This window comes from Lasioglossum baleicum, chromosome 12 (genome assembly GCF_051020765.1).
Source record: "Lasioglossum baleicum chromosome 12, iyLasBale1, whole genome shotgun sequence".
Classification (NCBI taxonomy): domain Eukaryota; kingdom Metazoa; phylum Arthropoda; class Insecta; order Hymenoptera; family Halictidae; genus Lasioglossum; species Lasioglossum baleicum.
Genome location: NC_134940.1, coordinates 16,104,433 through 16,117,351, shown reverse-complemented (window position 1 = coordinate 16,117,351; position 12,919 = coordinate 16,104,433). Strand labels below are relative to the sequence as shown.

At 46.6% G+C, this 12,919-nt stretch overlaps 3 protein-coding genes across 12 annotated transcripts in view; 1 reads left to right on the top strand and 2 right to left on the bottom strand.

Annotated features, from left to right (window-relative positions):
• The first annotated feature begins 124 nt into the window (after positions 1 to 124).
• On the top strand, positions 125 to 5,464 carry LOC143214356 (uncharacterized). 6 transcript variants are annotated; one of them, XM_076435302.1, is made up of 12 exons: positions 125 to 535; positions 647 to 732; positions 1,355 to 1,568; positions 1,639 to 1,740; positions 1,824 to 1,913; positions 1,979 to 2,124; positions 2,496 to 2,661; positions 2,859 to 2,985; positions 3,046 to 3,224; positions 3,286 to 3,371; positions 4,244 to 4,369; positions 4,748 to 4,761. In XM_076435302.1, exons 1-11 carry the CDS (start codon positions 334 to 336, stop codon positions 4,244 to 4,246), a joined length of 1,401 nt encoding a protein of 466 aa, XP_076291417.1. In that variant the 5' UTR covers positions 125 to 333; the 3' UTR covers positions 4,247 to 4,369; positions 4,748 to 4,761. The 6 variants fall into 6 exon arrangements, with proteins under 6 accessions (XP_076291417.1, XP_076291416.1, XP_076291415.1 ...); XM_076435301.1 differs by having other exon boundaries at positions 3,286 to 4,369; positions 4,748 to 5,464; XM_076435300.1 differs by having other exon boundaries at positions 3,046 to 3,371; positions 4,748 to 5,464.
• Swi2 (Protein singed wings 2) lies at positions 2,384 to 6,871 on the bottom strand. Its single transcript, XM_076435303.1, has 10 exons — positions 6,366 to 6,871; positions 5,685 to 5,843; positions 5,439 to 5,601; positions 5,230 to 5,386; positions 5,012 to 5,160; positions 4,737 to 4,925; positions 4,271 to 4,429; positions 3,913 to 4,023; positions 3,755 to 3,844; positions 2,384 to 3,687 (listed from the first exon to the last, which is right to left on the bottom strand). Exons 1-10 carry the CDS (start codon positions 6,392 to 6,394, stop codon positions 3,502 to 3,504), a joined length of 1,392 nt encoding a protein of 463 aa, XP_076291418.1. The 5' UTR covers positions 6,395 to 6,871; the 3' UTR covers positions 2,384 to 3,501.
• Positions 6,872 to 7,579: 708 nt separating this feature from the next.
• Positions 7,580 to 12,919, bottom strand: part of LOC143214502 (uncharacterized) — a 27,100-nt gene continuing 21,760 nt past the window's right edge. For 3 of the 5 annotated variants that reach the window (XM_076435664.1, XM_076435665.1, XM_076435666.1), the window contains exons 7-15: positions 10,495 to 11,037; positions 10,307 to 10,407; positions 10,116 to 10,215; positions 9,439 to 9,787; positions 9,048 to 9,161; positions 8,787 to 8,948; positions 8,462 to 8,656; positions 8,063 to 8,382; positions 7,582 to 7,983 (exon numbers count right to left, since the gene is read on the bottom strand). In XM_076435664.1, the coding sequence (XP_076291779.1) occupies positions 7,769 to 7,983; positions 8,063 to 8,382; positions 8,462 to 8,656; positions 8,787 to 8,948; positions 9,048 to 9,161; positions 9,439 to 9,787; positions 10,116 to 10,215; positions 10,307 to 10,407; positions 10,495 to 11,037 (2,099 nt within the window). In that variant the 3' untranslated portion in view covers positions 7,582 to 7,768. Of the gene's footprint in view, positions 7,984 to 8,062; positions 8,383 to 8,461; positions 8,657 to 8,786; positions 8,949 to 9,047; positions 9,162 to 9,438; positions 9,788 to 10,115; positions 10,216 to 10,306; positions 10,408 to 10,494; positions 11,038 to 12,919 lie in introns of all 5 variants that reach the window. The other 2 variants (XM_076435667.1, XM_076435668.1) reach the window with 2 other exon arrangements.

Below are 12,919 nucleotides of genomic sequence, written 5' to 3'. Positions count from 1 at the left end.
CCATACATTTAATTATGAATTAGGTAGTTCCGCTTGATTGCAATAGTTCTTGTAGAAAACTTCAAACTCTTTGACCCACAGTCTAATTCCAAAAATTTGCGTTTTCGAATCCAATGCAAAATAGTTTGCTATTGCCGCAGCTATTGCATTTGATTGCATGGTTTGGTGTCTGAAACCATCGACGTGATTAAAAAAATAGTTGAAACGCAAGAATTTTGCAAGCCAATAAGAAACAGCTTCGAACAGCTTCGTCTCTTGTTCCATTTCTAAGCGTTTTAGCTTGCTTTTTGCAATTTTTTTGAAACAGCCTTCGTATTGCCACGTGTTTGATGAATGTCGCGACATCGGGATTCCGCGTGTCAGAAGCATGCTCTTCCGAAGTCGTTGCAAGGTACCGAGGACGCCGAGTTGATCTGGAGCATGATCCTCGAGAGGTTTCCAAACGCTGCGCCTCTCTTGTGCGACATGGAAGCGTTGGTCGATCGTGCCGAGGACCTTCTTCAACAACTGCGAGCACCGTGCCAACACGAGACTGGTAGGTTTTTCTAGTAAATCGAACAACGAGGCAAAGAAGAACCTCTGTTGCATCGAATCCTCGTTACAATCCTTAGTAAACCTGTTCTCCACGTTAACCCTTTTGTATTAGAGACTTCAGCGTCCTTTCACACTCTTGACTCTGAGGATTCGAGCGAGTTATTGTCGCGGGAAAATTCATTGTCCGTCGACAACGACGTAAGTATTATCAAATCCACCAATGTCTATGCTTAGAGATCCTCTTCGAGTCTTAGACCCTTGCCTATCAATATTTTTGGTTTACTTGACGAGTAGGGTTGCCAGATCTTCTATATTTGAACTTGATCTTTACGTATACCTATAGGAATTTTCAAAAATCTTTGTGTTTGAATAAAAAAATCTTAAATGTGCTGTGTACCATTTTACTTGAAAACTCCTATATATATATAGTATATATTTTGAGCCTATCTCATATATACATAATTGCAGTTTTCACTACTTTTTCTATATTTGGATAAAACATTTCTGGGAACCCTAAGACGAGTTCTAATCTTTTTAATTTACGATCAGTCAGATTGTAAAGATGCATCCATGAGAAATCGTTCAACAAATTTAATTCTTCAAAAATGCTGTTTCATTGAGGTTATCGGAAAGACTAATGTGTCTACACGACTGTATCATGAACAGTAAATTTAAAAAAATGATTACTTAGAAGTTAGAGCTGTGAACGATCCTAAATAAATAAGCGTTGCCAAATAAATATATAAAAATCGTCCGTTGTCCGAGGAGGAGAATGAAAGTTTGTTGTACAGTGTAATCAAAAACGGACTGTTGATTAAAGAATGCAGAGAGCGGTAGCAAAATGGTCGTAGGTGTACAGTACTCCGAAGCCAACAACTACGACGCAGACATTGATTCGTATCATCAAAGTGGGATCTCTGATTCGAGAAGTAGGGACGTTGAGGTACAGTCGAACGATTCGTTCACGGTGCAACGTCCTTTGGAGGAGAAACGTTCGGTTGCAGAAAAGTCTGCTGTCTCTAAGGGCAACAAACGTTCGTGCACTCCTATTTACTAATCGAAGTGTGTACTCTTTGTAACGATTTTAAAACTGCGATCTCGTAGACGCTGAGCAGAGGGCGAAGGAGGCGCGCAGTTTAGAGGAATGGGAGAGAGTAGTGGATAACGCCATGAGGAAATCGTTCGGGGGTAATAATAACGCGTTAAGTATGTTATTGTTTAAACTTCAGAGTCACCGTTGAGCTTCTCGAGATTAAGATTCGTTTAGCTTATGTTATTGAAATCTTCAGCAGAGGATCGCGTGCGGAAAGATGGCGTTGGCGAGAGCAGAACGCGTTCCAAGAGCAAGGAGCATAGGGAGCACAGTATAGGTTCAAATGGTATTTACATCATTTTGTATTGAAATCGTATTGTTTTATTGTCAGCTGGTTCGAAATATGTTCAGAGCATGAGAAGGCTTGCGTTATCCTTCATCAAAAAGAAAAGCGCATGCACGTTCACGATTCGACGACAAACGCTGATTCGGAACAGACTGTTCGAAACCAAGAGCAGATCGAAATTAACGATGATAATGCGATTAACTCGTTCAAGGTCAGTTGCCCTCAACCACCAAATTCCGTACATATGTTCTTGACAATTGAAGGGGTGGATGGATAAAGGTGTCAAGTAACAAATTGTTCGTTTTCTGTAAAAGAGTTTTTAGCGAGGTATGTTGTCCTTTTTTGATGAATGAAGATACATAATAACACAAATCAATTACAAATATATATATATATATATATATATATATATATATATATATATTAATTTTTATGGTTAATCTCTAATGCAAAAAAAGATGATAATTATATCTTCATTCATCAAAAAAGGATAACATATTTCGTTAAAAACTCTTTTGCAGAGAAAACAAACTTGACAACCTTTATCCATCCACCCCTTCAATGATTTTAAATTGATTTTAGGGCAGTGGCGACGAAAGTTCGCCGAAAAAAGCGGGTAGAAGGACTCCGTTATCTATCCTAGAGGATTTCGCGAAACGCTGTAACAAAACGGTCGTGTACGACAGTGGACCCAATCGTCGCAATTCCAAAGTCATTGTCATACGCGGTAGACTCTGTGGATTCAACGGTGGTTTTCAAAATCTTTAAATGTTCGCATAGCTTGAAAGTCCGACAGTTTGGGAAATCGAAGATTGAAAATTTGAGCATTCGAATTAACCTTGCAAATTCTCGGACTTTCAAGCTTTTCATTTTGAAATGACTTGCAATTTGAAATTTGTTAGTCTTCGAACGTCCCTTTCGTTAAGCCACGCTTTACCGTAACAGCGTCTGCCCAAGGTGACAGCGAGGAGTCTGCTAAAAACAGTTTAGCCGTGAAAATGCTGCAATTGATTGCGAACTGGCAGATGGACGCCGAGAAACCGAGCTTGCCGGCAATCTTCTCCGATTCCGAGTATGTTCCGCAACTCGTGAAACAATGATCTCTTTGTTAATGGAACTATCGATCGCTTAGAATGCTGGAGATAATTGATCTTGAGGAGAACCCAAGTTCGCCGGCGCACACAAGACTTTACCGGCTCTGCCTTGAGAAGGGTTACCCAGTACCGACGTACTCCGTGATAAAAGTGGAAAACTCTGTCGACGGTCTTACTTGTATCGCGACCTGCTCCGCGTTGGGTTACACCGGCGAAGGTATCTTTCGATTATGTTATTCGAAAATTGTCAAAGTTCTAATTCTCGTCTCTCACCGCAGGTCGAGGCGTGAGGGACTGCGCTGCGAAAAGGGAAGCAGCCAACGATCTATACCGTCGCTATTGTCAGGACCAGAGATCGTTGAAGGTAACAATCTGTGGAATGTGGAGGATTGCTTAAACAATTTCAGATAGAAATTAGAATTGCTAGAATTATTCAAGCAACAATATGCTCCGGCGTTCCCTTATACGCGACGTGAAGTAGGGATCTCTACTTCCTACGGTATCTTCGTGACGATCCAAGGTAGTTTTCCAGTCCTCCTGAAGGACCAGTAGTCGTAAAGCACCTTGCCAATGATGAGGAGTATCAGGAACGCCAGTATAATATTTAAAACATCCAGGGGATGTAAGAGAGGGTCTTCATCCGGTGGCATACATATCTCCGTGCGCGTTAAGTCCCGTATCTTCGACAAAGCAAAATTTTCAAGTAATATTTAACTCGCACACGTAAGCAGCAACCTAGTTGCTTACAATTTTACCACGATTGTCGTCTTCGTCCGTCGACGAACACCTCACGTCGTTGATATCCTTTACGAGGTTCGTGTACTTGATCAAAAGATCCTGAAACCAATCTTCCTATTCACTTCGTCCATCGAGTGGAGGAGCTAGCAAATCATTTCGAACGTTACCTGAAAACCGGGCGTGAAAAGACAATCGCAACGCCACGGATTGTTCCCAAGATACAGGCCCACGGCGTTTCTATTCTGTTGCAACACGTTTGCCAGAGCGTACGCAGGCAGCTGAAACAGTAGCAACAACGACTGATCACCTCTTAGGCGATTAAGCTTTAATTACCGTGTTAAGTACTCTCATTGTAAATCCTCTGGTTCAGCAGATATAATGTTTGTCGGAGGTTCTGCCGTGGCAAACAGACATAAACAGAGATCTGGGTTAGATCTGGGTTACTCTTAGGCTGCGTTGGAGGCAACGATACTCCTCGAGGAAATTCTTCTGTTTCAGTAAAACGAGAGAAAGAAAATCGCTAACATCGGTCAGTCCGTTCCCGCGAAGACTGAGCAACCGGAAACGATCCAGCCAGCTCGATCCCTCCAACTGAACGATGCTCTCAATCTGATTGTCGTCCAGGTAGAGATCTATCACTCCTCTGTACGCAGGATTGCTCGTGAGTGGCCTCAGATTGTGTATCTGCGGGAAAATCGCCACCGCATCTTCCAGTTATTTCACCGAACTTTCTTTTCTGCTAACCCCCAAGGAGTTAGCCGTATTTTAAGGAGTCAGACTCGCGACGAAGGTTTTAAACAAAGTCTAACAAATACGAATGTTACGCGTTTCTTTTTAGACGAAATGAAATTTGATTTAAAAATTTTCTTTTCTCTTCTACAACATTTTTGGGGATAAAGACGTTTTAATCGCTGTAACTGTAAAGCAAATGTTACGGCAAGTGGTTAAGAGACTATTTATAAAGTTTCCGATAGTGTATAAAGTGTCGAACCTTGTTTCCAGTCAAACGAAGCGTGGTGGTGTTCGCCGGCAAGAAGTCTGGAATCTCTGTCAAGCCGCGGTCGCTGCAGTTCACCGAAACGAAAGCCATCAGCTGCGTCTGAATGTGCTTCTTGCCTTCGCTGACGACGTACGCCAGCTCGCACTCGCACACCGTCTTCATGCACTCCTCTGTAAGCGTCTGAAATGGTAAATCCCCTAAATACGCATCGTTCGCAAGCCGAGCCGGAAGAATAAACGAGTAACAACTTGACACACGGTGCTGACTTTGATTATTTCGACGACCTGGAAAAGCGGTCTGCCTTCGAAGGGCGCGGCGCATCGAAGGTTCTTCTTGTCGACGATTTTCCGGCCGAGAGAGTTCTCTCGCTCGTCCAGTATCCACTTGGTGCTCTCGGCACATTTTAGAGGGTTTCCTTCATCGGATGAGTTCACATTTTAATGGTCTTTCGATCTACTCTGGCAACAAACTCTTCTTGCGTTACCTGAAAGATAAACTTCGCGCAACAACGGAAGCTCGAGTCCTGACACGTTGGCGTCCTGGATGCTGTTGTTCCTCAGGTCCAGCCGCTTCAGGTTCTCTAGATCGGAGAACGCGTGATCCGGAAGCTTTTCCAACCTGGTCCCAGTCACTTTGATGGTCTGCAAAGCAACGAGGATGAAAGGTGTCGAAGTATCGACGAGAACAACGTACCTCTACCAGTCGAATCTCAGCCGGAAACGCCGAAGACAGAGTAACCAAGCTGCCATTTGTGATTATCAAGTTCCTCAAGGAAGGGAATCCGTGCAACGCAACCGCTGGGTCGAATGTCTCCAGGGACCAGTGGCACAGGATCAAAGTCTTCACGTTCTCGCTCCTAGGGATCGATATTTCAGTATATGTAGAACGGACTTGTTGTTCCGTATATTATATTTGTCAACGCGAACTCGCGACAATCACCCGGATTTCCATCTGTCGTCGAGACTGTGGAAGCAAACGAGCAGGCCATCGTGTTCCTTGAACTCGCACTTCTCGCTGGTTGCGTTCGGCTGCAGGTGACTCAAGCTGCATTCTTCTTCTTTCGCAGAAACGCTAGAGTTTGCCAGCCAAGTTGTCGTCCTGTTTGACAGACCGCGTTAACAAGAACCCGTTTCTTTCGGTACGCGGATAACTTGGCCATTTCGGTCATTTCTATTCTCATAGTCGGCATCTTCGACCTCGAATAGTCACATCGAAATATTACCGAGATACTATCTAATCTTTCGGAAGTTAATTCCTCCGCAAACACGGAAGCATTTACAGTTCCTTGCGCGGCATAGTCTCGCAGCCTAAGCAAATAATAACTAATTCTATTGCTTATCTAATCGTCGTCGTTCAATTTTTTTCATCGTTTCTGTTGTTTCCCCGAAGATCCCGTGCTCGTCGGGAAAAACAATCGCGAAAAGGTGCGAAATGACCACTGGCTCTAACTATTGTTGACTCGACTGATTCTGAATTTCGCGCAAACGTCTTCATCTTCGTAGAGGCCGACCTATGGCTTTAAATGCGGGTGGAACGTATGATTTTTTTTTTTTAATTTTTGTAATTTAACGAATACGATTTAAGAACTGCGGTTTAGAATGGCTCATGATCATTACTTACAGTAGAACGAGACGGAACAACGTCCACATTTTGTCGGATCACCGCGCAACGATCTCTTGACCGATTGAAAACTCAATAGACCAGTTGAACTTAATTTAGAAGTCAGAAGCTGCGCGAATTTGCCATCGATTTTTTAATTGTCTACGGTCTACGGTCGGTCCAGCAGGAAGAGAGGCGTCATAATCCCGCGTTGCACAAGTGTCAACTGATAGCTGGCGATGCTAATGAGAAAATCGAGGACTGGTCCTCGTCTCTCTCGACGGATGATCGACTTGGACGATACCCGGGGTTTAACTGAAAAGGAACATATTACAAATCGCGAGCGCAGACGCAGAAATTCGATTTACATAGTGCATTATTGCGGGCTGCGATAATCAACCGTTTTCTCTCAGTTTTCCAAAGGGAAAAACACCGATCCGCGATGCCATTAATATTTTCTTACATTTCCGCAAAAAGAAATTACGATTCGACCTGTAAATGAAAGAAACTGAAATTGTTTTGCTCGATTTGCTTCGAAATCAGGAAGAAAAAATATATAGGAAATTTTTCCATAAAATCAGTGTATACTTGCTTTATGTTCTCCTCATCCTCTGTCGAAGCTATTCTTACTAGTCTACTTTATTTTAAGCCGTCAAATGTTAAATAATTTCGTACGGGAATACATTCCGAAATTGACTGCAAGAATCGTCTCAAAATCGAGTTGATTTTCGATGTGATCTCGTGATTATTTTGAAACCTTAATGCGTTTATCATAAATAGCATTCCTCCAGCTTTAATTTGAGCCCCCGAAATTTAAAAAATGTCCACGGGAAGGCATTCAAATTGTTTGTTTAACAAAGGTCAAATGATTCTTGCCGCTGTTCCCATAAGACACAATACAAATTCCGGCAAGAATCATCTGCTCCGTTCAAACGTCCGTACAGCGCCACGACGTGCAGCGGCAGAACGCTGAAACTTCTAGCCAAAGTTACCGACAGCCCTGTAATGTAGGGGCAATATGCGCTTCCGCGCATTGCCACGGCGCTCGTGTCGCCTGGCAATAGCCGCATGCGAGCGGCATAGCGAGTCGCCCCTCTTCGTTGTTGCCTAGAGCGTTTGAATGCTTTTCCGCGGATATTTTTAACTTCCGAGGGCTCTCTCTCTCTCTCTCTCAAATTAAAGCTAGATGGACGTACTTTACGAAGAACCTAATGCAATTAATAAATGATCACGACCACCGACTGAAAATCAAAGGTTTCGTACTTCGAGGTATGTACGACGGTTCAAGGATGAGGACAGCGAAGAAATAATTTGTCTGCGCGTATCCCGAGCAGATTTTGCAATGTTCGATGCTATTAACGTACAGTTGACTTTATTAAAAGTATACTCTATTATTGTTCATAATTTAATTACATTTGATGGGGTCAGTAGAAGGTAGACTGTTGTTTAGCTTTCCGTTGCAACGCGCTGCCGTTCAGCACGAGGAGGCGGTGCCGTTGCTTCAGATTCCTCGCTCGAACATGCTCCGAGGCGACTTCCTTCGTGTGATTGCCAGGAAACCAGCCCTGTTCGCCGTCCAACAATTTCTCACCGTGGAACCAGCCGTCCGGCATTTTTCTGAGTACGTTTATCACATCCCCTGCAAAGAGAAATCACCGGCTCGAGAACTACCGTTCACGTTCCCGCGTACACCGTGAACATACGAATTTCTAAATCACCTGGGTGCAACGACAGTTCGTCCGGTTGATTCGGGGAGTAGCTGTACAAGGCGACAACCTGGGGACAGTCCCAGACCTCGTACAAGGTTTCGCCGACCAGACCTCGTTTCGAAGGCGACACGGCTTCCAGCCACCTCTGTCTTTCCGTGTCGCTATCGCAGGTTAAAATGTATTCCGCCTGGCGACCGGAATTGTTCTCCAGAAGAGTGAGCAACATCGCGTTGCGTCCACCGAACGGAGAATCCTCCGGAGCTGATTCCAGAGCGATCAGGCTCCTCTTGCAGATGTCTATCACGGTGTACGTCTCCTCTTGAGTAGTACTGCAACGAAAACACCCGGAGATGTTCAACACTCGTCGAGGTACAGAGAAACGGTCGAAGCTGCAATTTCATCACGCACCTGGGTTTATATTTTGCGACTAGAAGGTAATCGGTGATCAGCAGGAGGTACAGCGGCGTCTTGTTAAACTTCCTCCCAAACGTGAGCTTGTACTCCGCGTCGGCCTTCGTCAGCAGCTGCACCACCGCTCCGCTCTTCACCAGGTGCTTCCCGTTCAAAGGAATCGGCTTCACTTTCGACGAGTACTCCAGTCTCCTATCGACGAGGAAATCTTTTGTTTATCTTCCTTACGATTACATTATCGAGGCTTTTCAACCACCGTACTTATTGAAAACTGTTATCACTTATTATAACTTTTTGTCTCAAGCGACTTCCTCAATATTACCTGGCCAAGCTCTCCATTTCCACCTCCTTCGCCGCGGCACGTGCACCTTCGTTGCACTCGGCGACGACGTAGCTGAGGCTCGAAAGCACTGTCTCCCAGCGAGATCTGTCAGGGTGCTCGATCGACAGCTTCGATAGGACAGCGTCTGCCAGCAAGGGAAGCCTGGGGAAAGTATCGATGGTAAACAAACTTGCAACAACCAGGAAGACGCAGATTCATTTAGCGTGATTAACGAGCTGCATCGATTTCGATCGGTCTCACCTGGTAATCCGTTGCATCGGCAGCATCAGGAAGGAATGCAGCGATAGGCTGTGGCAAGCGGGCCGCGTTTCTATTTGTGAGACGATTTCGAAGAATCTCTGACCCTTCCGTGTCCTGCAAACAAGACTTGACGTCAGACAAACGCTGGCAGCGAACGTGTTAAGGGGGTAAACTCGTTTTTCCAGGATTGCAAGGCTGCGGAATGCGCCCTTTCATTTCTCCATAATGCAAAGGTGGGGTTTTTCAGTAGTCAAAAGCTCTAGACAAAAGATCAATCTAGGTTTACGAGGCGTAAACGTGAAAATAGGACTTTTGAGGGCGATCGTGTGGCCTAGATTGATCTTTTATCTAACGAGAGTCTACTCCCTTAAAGATCTCTCACTTGTTTTACCTCAACTGCTTGAGAGTGTGGTCTATGCTGACTTGGTTCGAGCAGTAAGCCACGTAGCTATCCAAACATCTGTCGGCGTACTTGAGCAACACGTCCGGAAGCTCGTGCAGCATCGGATCCTGCCTCCACGCGGCTTCCAGCTCGGCCAGAAATCGTTCGGACCCGAGCTGCACGCCTGGAATACTGCCAAACAGCTTCTCTTTCTCGTCGGGCGTCAGCGATTCGTTGATGGACGCTTCGTTCATGAACTCGTTCTCTAGAACGCGAAGCGAGTTCAGGTACGAGGCTTCCGAGGTCAGAATCTCGAACTTCGCCTCCTGGATTTTCCTCTCCTCTGCGGACAAGCGTTCTGAAAACGCAGCGTGAATTTTGTGTTGACAACGGTCATCCCTCGTCTCTCTCGTTTCAGAACATGCTACCACAGACGAGGTTTAAGGACGCGTCTCTTGTCCTGAAATACTGATCACGTATTTCTATTTTCTTGGAAAGTAGCAGGAACGCGATTTAGACGAGTCTATGCTACCAATCTTCGTGCTACAGGTCTACTTCTGTTCTGAATCGTTGCTTCGCGTGCGGGATCGCTTCATTTGCACGCAAACAGGGTAAATGAAAATCTTTATACCTCATCTGTGATGCTACGCAGTCTCGTATACCACCAAATGAATTTAATCACTCACGTAGAAGATCGCTGCCGATAACTTGCGGCGTCTGGTGCCATAATGTCCTGTGTCCTGGCCTCACCAGGTCCGTAGCTGACTGCGGGACCGTGCCCACGACCTACGACCCACAAACATTCTTTCTCAATCTTCCATTAAAAGAACGAGACGCTTCGAACCTCTCAAACAGAGGAAGACCATCCAAATGTTACCTCGTCGTAGTAATCGGAGTTGGAATCGAACGCTGCCCTGGCTGCCGCCGCCGCGTAGAATTGATAGAGAGGTTCCTGATCGGCGAGGATGCTGTAGGGATCTGGAAATGAGACTGTGGTTCACAAATGTCCAATATTTACGATGTAGTTCTCTAAGAAAGAGGATTGCTTTGAGGAAAGGGACTCACCTGACTGACCGACGGTGTTACAGTACACCGGCTCTTGTCCAAGGCGGTCGTCTCCGGGCCCGATCGTGGACCCGTTGCTGCCGTTCGGAGGCGTGACGGCGTCGTTCAAGTAGAACGTGGAAAATCCGGAGACGCTCTTCTTGAAGTGCCTTGCCAGGCCGAAGTATCTCGCGGGGTCCGAGCCGGATTGCTGATCGTTGCAGGACTCCTCGGCAGGATTCGGGCTCGGGGCTGGCGCTACGTTCTCGTCACCGGCCGAGGTTCTCCTGCGCATCCGGCCGAGGCTGCCCTTGGTGATGCTCCAGGTCCTCCGCAGCATCTTGATCCTTCTGCCGAGGGTCTGCGTCAAGCTGGCCTCGCGAGGCGGCGGAGGATTCGGCTTGGTCGGCGGCCTCAGCACTACTTCTTCTTGGACTCTAACCTCCGTTCCTCTTTCCACCGGTCTCGCCTCGATCGTTTCCGGTTCCGGTTCCGAGTCCGAGCTGAAGTCATCCGGCTGGTAGGAGCGCAGGCTCTCGTAGGTGCTGTCGTCGGACGCGTTGTCTGCAAATTGTTTGATCGTCAGTGAACGAGCGGACGACGATGTTGGAGCAGAGGGAAATGATCACGCAACCGCGTTCTTTTTTACTTTATTCAGAACTGTGAATACACACAAGGTGAACAACGTAGTACCGGTTTTATCTTTGACGACAGAAAAGAATTCCGAGATGGAAATCGTTTCCTCCGACGAGGCAATTATTGTGGCAGACAAACAATTCTTTTCGAGGTGACGTTCCTCAAGATTTCAAGGTCATCTGTGTATTTTTCAACGATTGGACTTGTTTGCGCGACTAAAGGGTGTACTGGACTCGACCGAACGGAGTCCGGGCAAAGCGATTCGCATTTTTCCGTGGCAGGGACCTTCGTAAACGTAGCAGGACGCCTCCTGCGTGTCGACGTCCTCGTCCAGGTCGATCACTCTCATCTGTACGAGGCCTTGGGTCCTGGCGGAGGCCGGCTGCGGCTGCGTCCGGGTCCGATCGTTGGATCCCTCGCCGGTCCATTCCTCGATCTTCGTGCGACCAACGAGCAACACCGATCCGCCGCCGAGGCTCACGGACACTTGAAACGATCGTTCACGGTCAGAGCGTTGTGTCTGAGAGGAGAGAAGCGTGGGCGTCGCTCGAAGAGCCGACGAAGGCTGAATCTTTTTCAGGAGGTGGGAGGTCGAAGCGGAGGAGGAGGCCCATCCATGGCGGTCAGCGAACGAAGAAAGCGAAATCGTCCCGAGCCGTCTCGTTTCGTTTCGTTTCGTTTCGTTTCGGCTCGTGAAATCGCGTCGTTCGATTACGTCGACGGTTTCCGCGATCGTTCCAGCGATCCCGAGACGGAAAGTTTCGCGTTCCCCGTTCGCTCTGGCGCCCGCGGGCTCGAGGAATAAGCTGGGAGAACTGTTGACGATGATAGAGACTGGTTTTCTCTCCACTTACCTTGCGTATTCGGTCGTCGGAATGTTTTCAAGGTCTGTCTCATTTCCACGACATTTCGACTCGTCGCGAGCGAGTCCCGACGCGGCACCGTCTTCGGCGTTTTCCCGTCGCGATCCGATTATAAAACGCCGAAACGCGGACACGATACACTCCCCCCCGTTTCTCTCCTCTCTTCCTCCCGTTCCACCGATCTCTCGATCCTGTTCTCGTCCTCGCGATCCTGCACGCCCGTACAACGCGAGCAACGGCTCGGCCGTGACTGACACACCGAGGGAGCGCAAAGCGCAACACGCGCTTTCACCTCGACGAGAACTCTTCCAGTCCGGTTCCCGAGACGCCGCGCCGAGACGGTTCTCCGCCAGCCGATAGCCGATCCGACGTTTTTCAGCCTCGGCTCCGATGGTCAGCCGGAAATCTGCTGGCTCTTTCGAGCAGCCCAACCGATCCTCGAAAGATACTCCTCGAAAACACGAGCAACTGTTGAAAATGTATAAATGTTGCAGTACATGCACGGTGGCTCACTGCTTTTTTAACGAGCTTTTTTAAACTTTTGCTTCTATCAAGAAGTGTACAAGACGTCTCCTTGTGTCGACGAAAATTGTAATGCGTGACCCTCAGAGACTATTTTCTTCCTGATGATGACTGCAATTCTGGATGTGTTTTATCGGTAATTGTTGTTACACATAAAAGATCTCAATTATTCTCATTTAATGGGTACTTGATCGACTGAGACGTTCAACCCTGAACTCGTTGCCTTGTAATTTCCTCCACAATCGTCGCAATTGTAATTACTTCGATTTCAGTAGTATTTTGTATGTAAATCTATCGCATACTTGACAATGAGCACTAACAACAAAAATATAATTGTGTATTTCCATTTAAAAGAAGCCGATGACATTAAATATTAGGAAATCGTCTGTATCAGTTAATAATCCCAACATTAGTACCTCAGCATT

What these genes read in the sequence shown, in the direction of transcription:
- LOC143214356 (XM_076435297.1), top strand. Translation starts at nt 334, where the DNA reads ATGTCGCGACATCGGGATTCCGCGTGTCAGAAGCATGCTCTTCCGAAG. An exon ending in CATTGTCCGTCGACAACGAC is followed by an intron (nt 733 to 1,354) that starts GTAAGTATTATC and finishes TGTTGATTAAAG; the next exon opens with AATGCAGAGAGCGGTAGCAA. An exon ending in ATGCGATTAACTCGTTCAAG is followed by an intron (nt 2,125 to 2,495) that starts GTCAGTTGCCCT and finishes AATTGATTTTAG; the next exon opens with GGCAGTGGCGACGAAAGTTC.
- Swi2 (XM_076435303.1), bottom strand. Translation starts at nt 6,394, where the DNA reads ATGTGGACGTTGTTCCGTCTCGTTCTACT. An exon ending in TTGTTCCGTCTCGTTCTACT is followed by an intron (nt 5,844 to 6,365) that starts GTAAGTAATGAT and finishes TCTGTCAAACAG; the next exon opens with GACGACAACTTGGCTGGCAA. An exon ending in TTCGTTTGACTGGAAACAAG is followed by an intron (nt 4,430 to 4,736) that starts GTTCGACACTTT and finishes ATTTTCCCGCAG; the next exon opens with ATACACAATCTGAGGCCACT.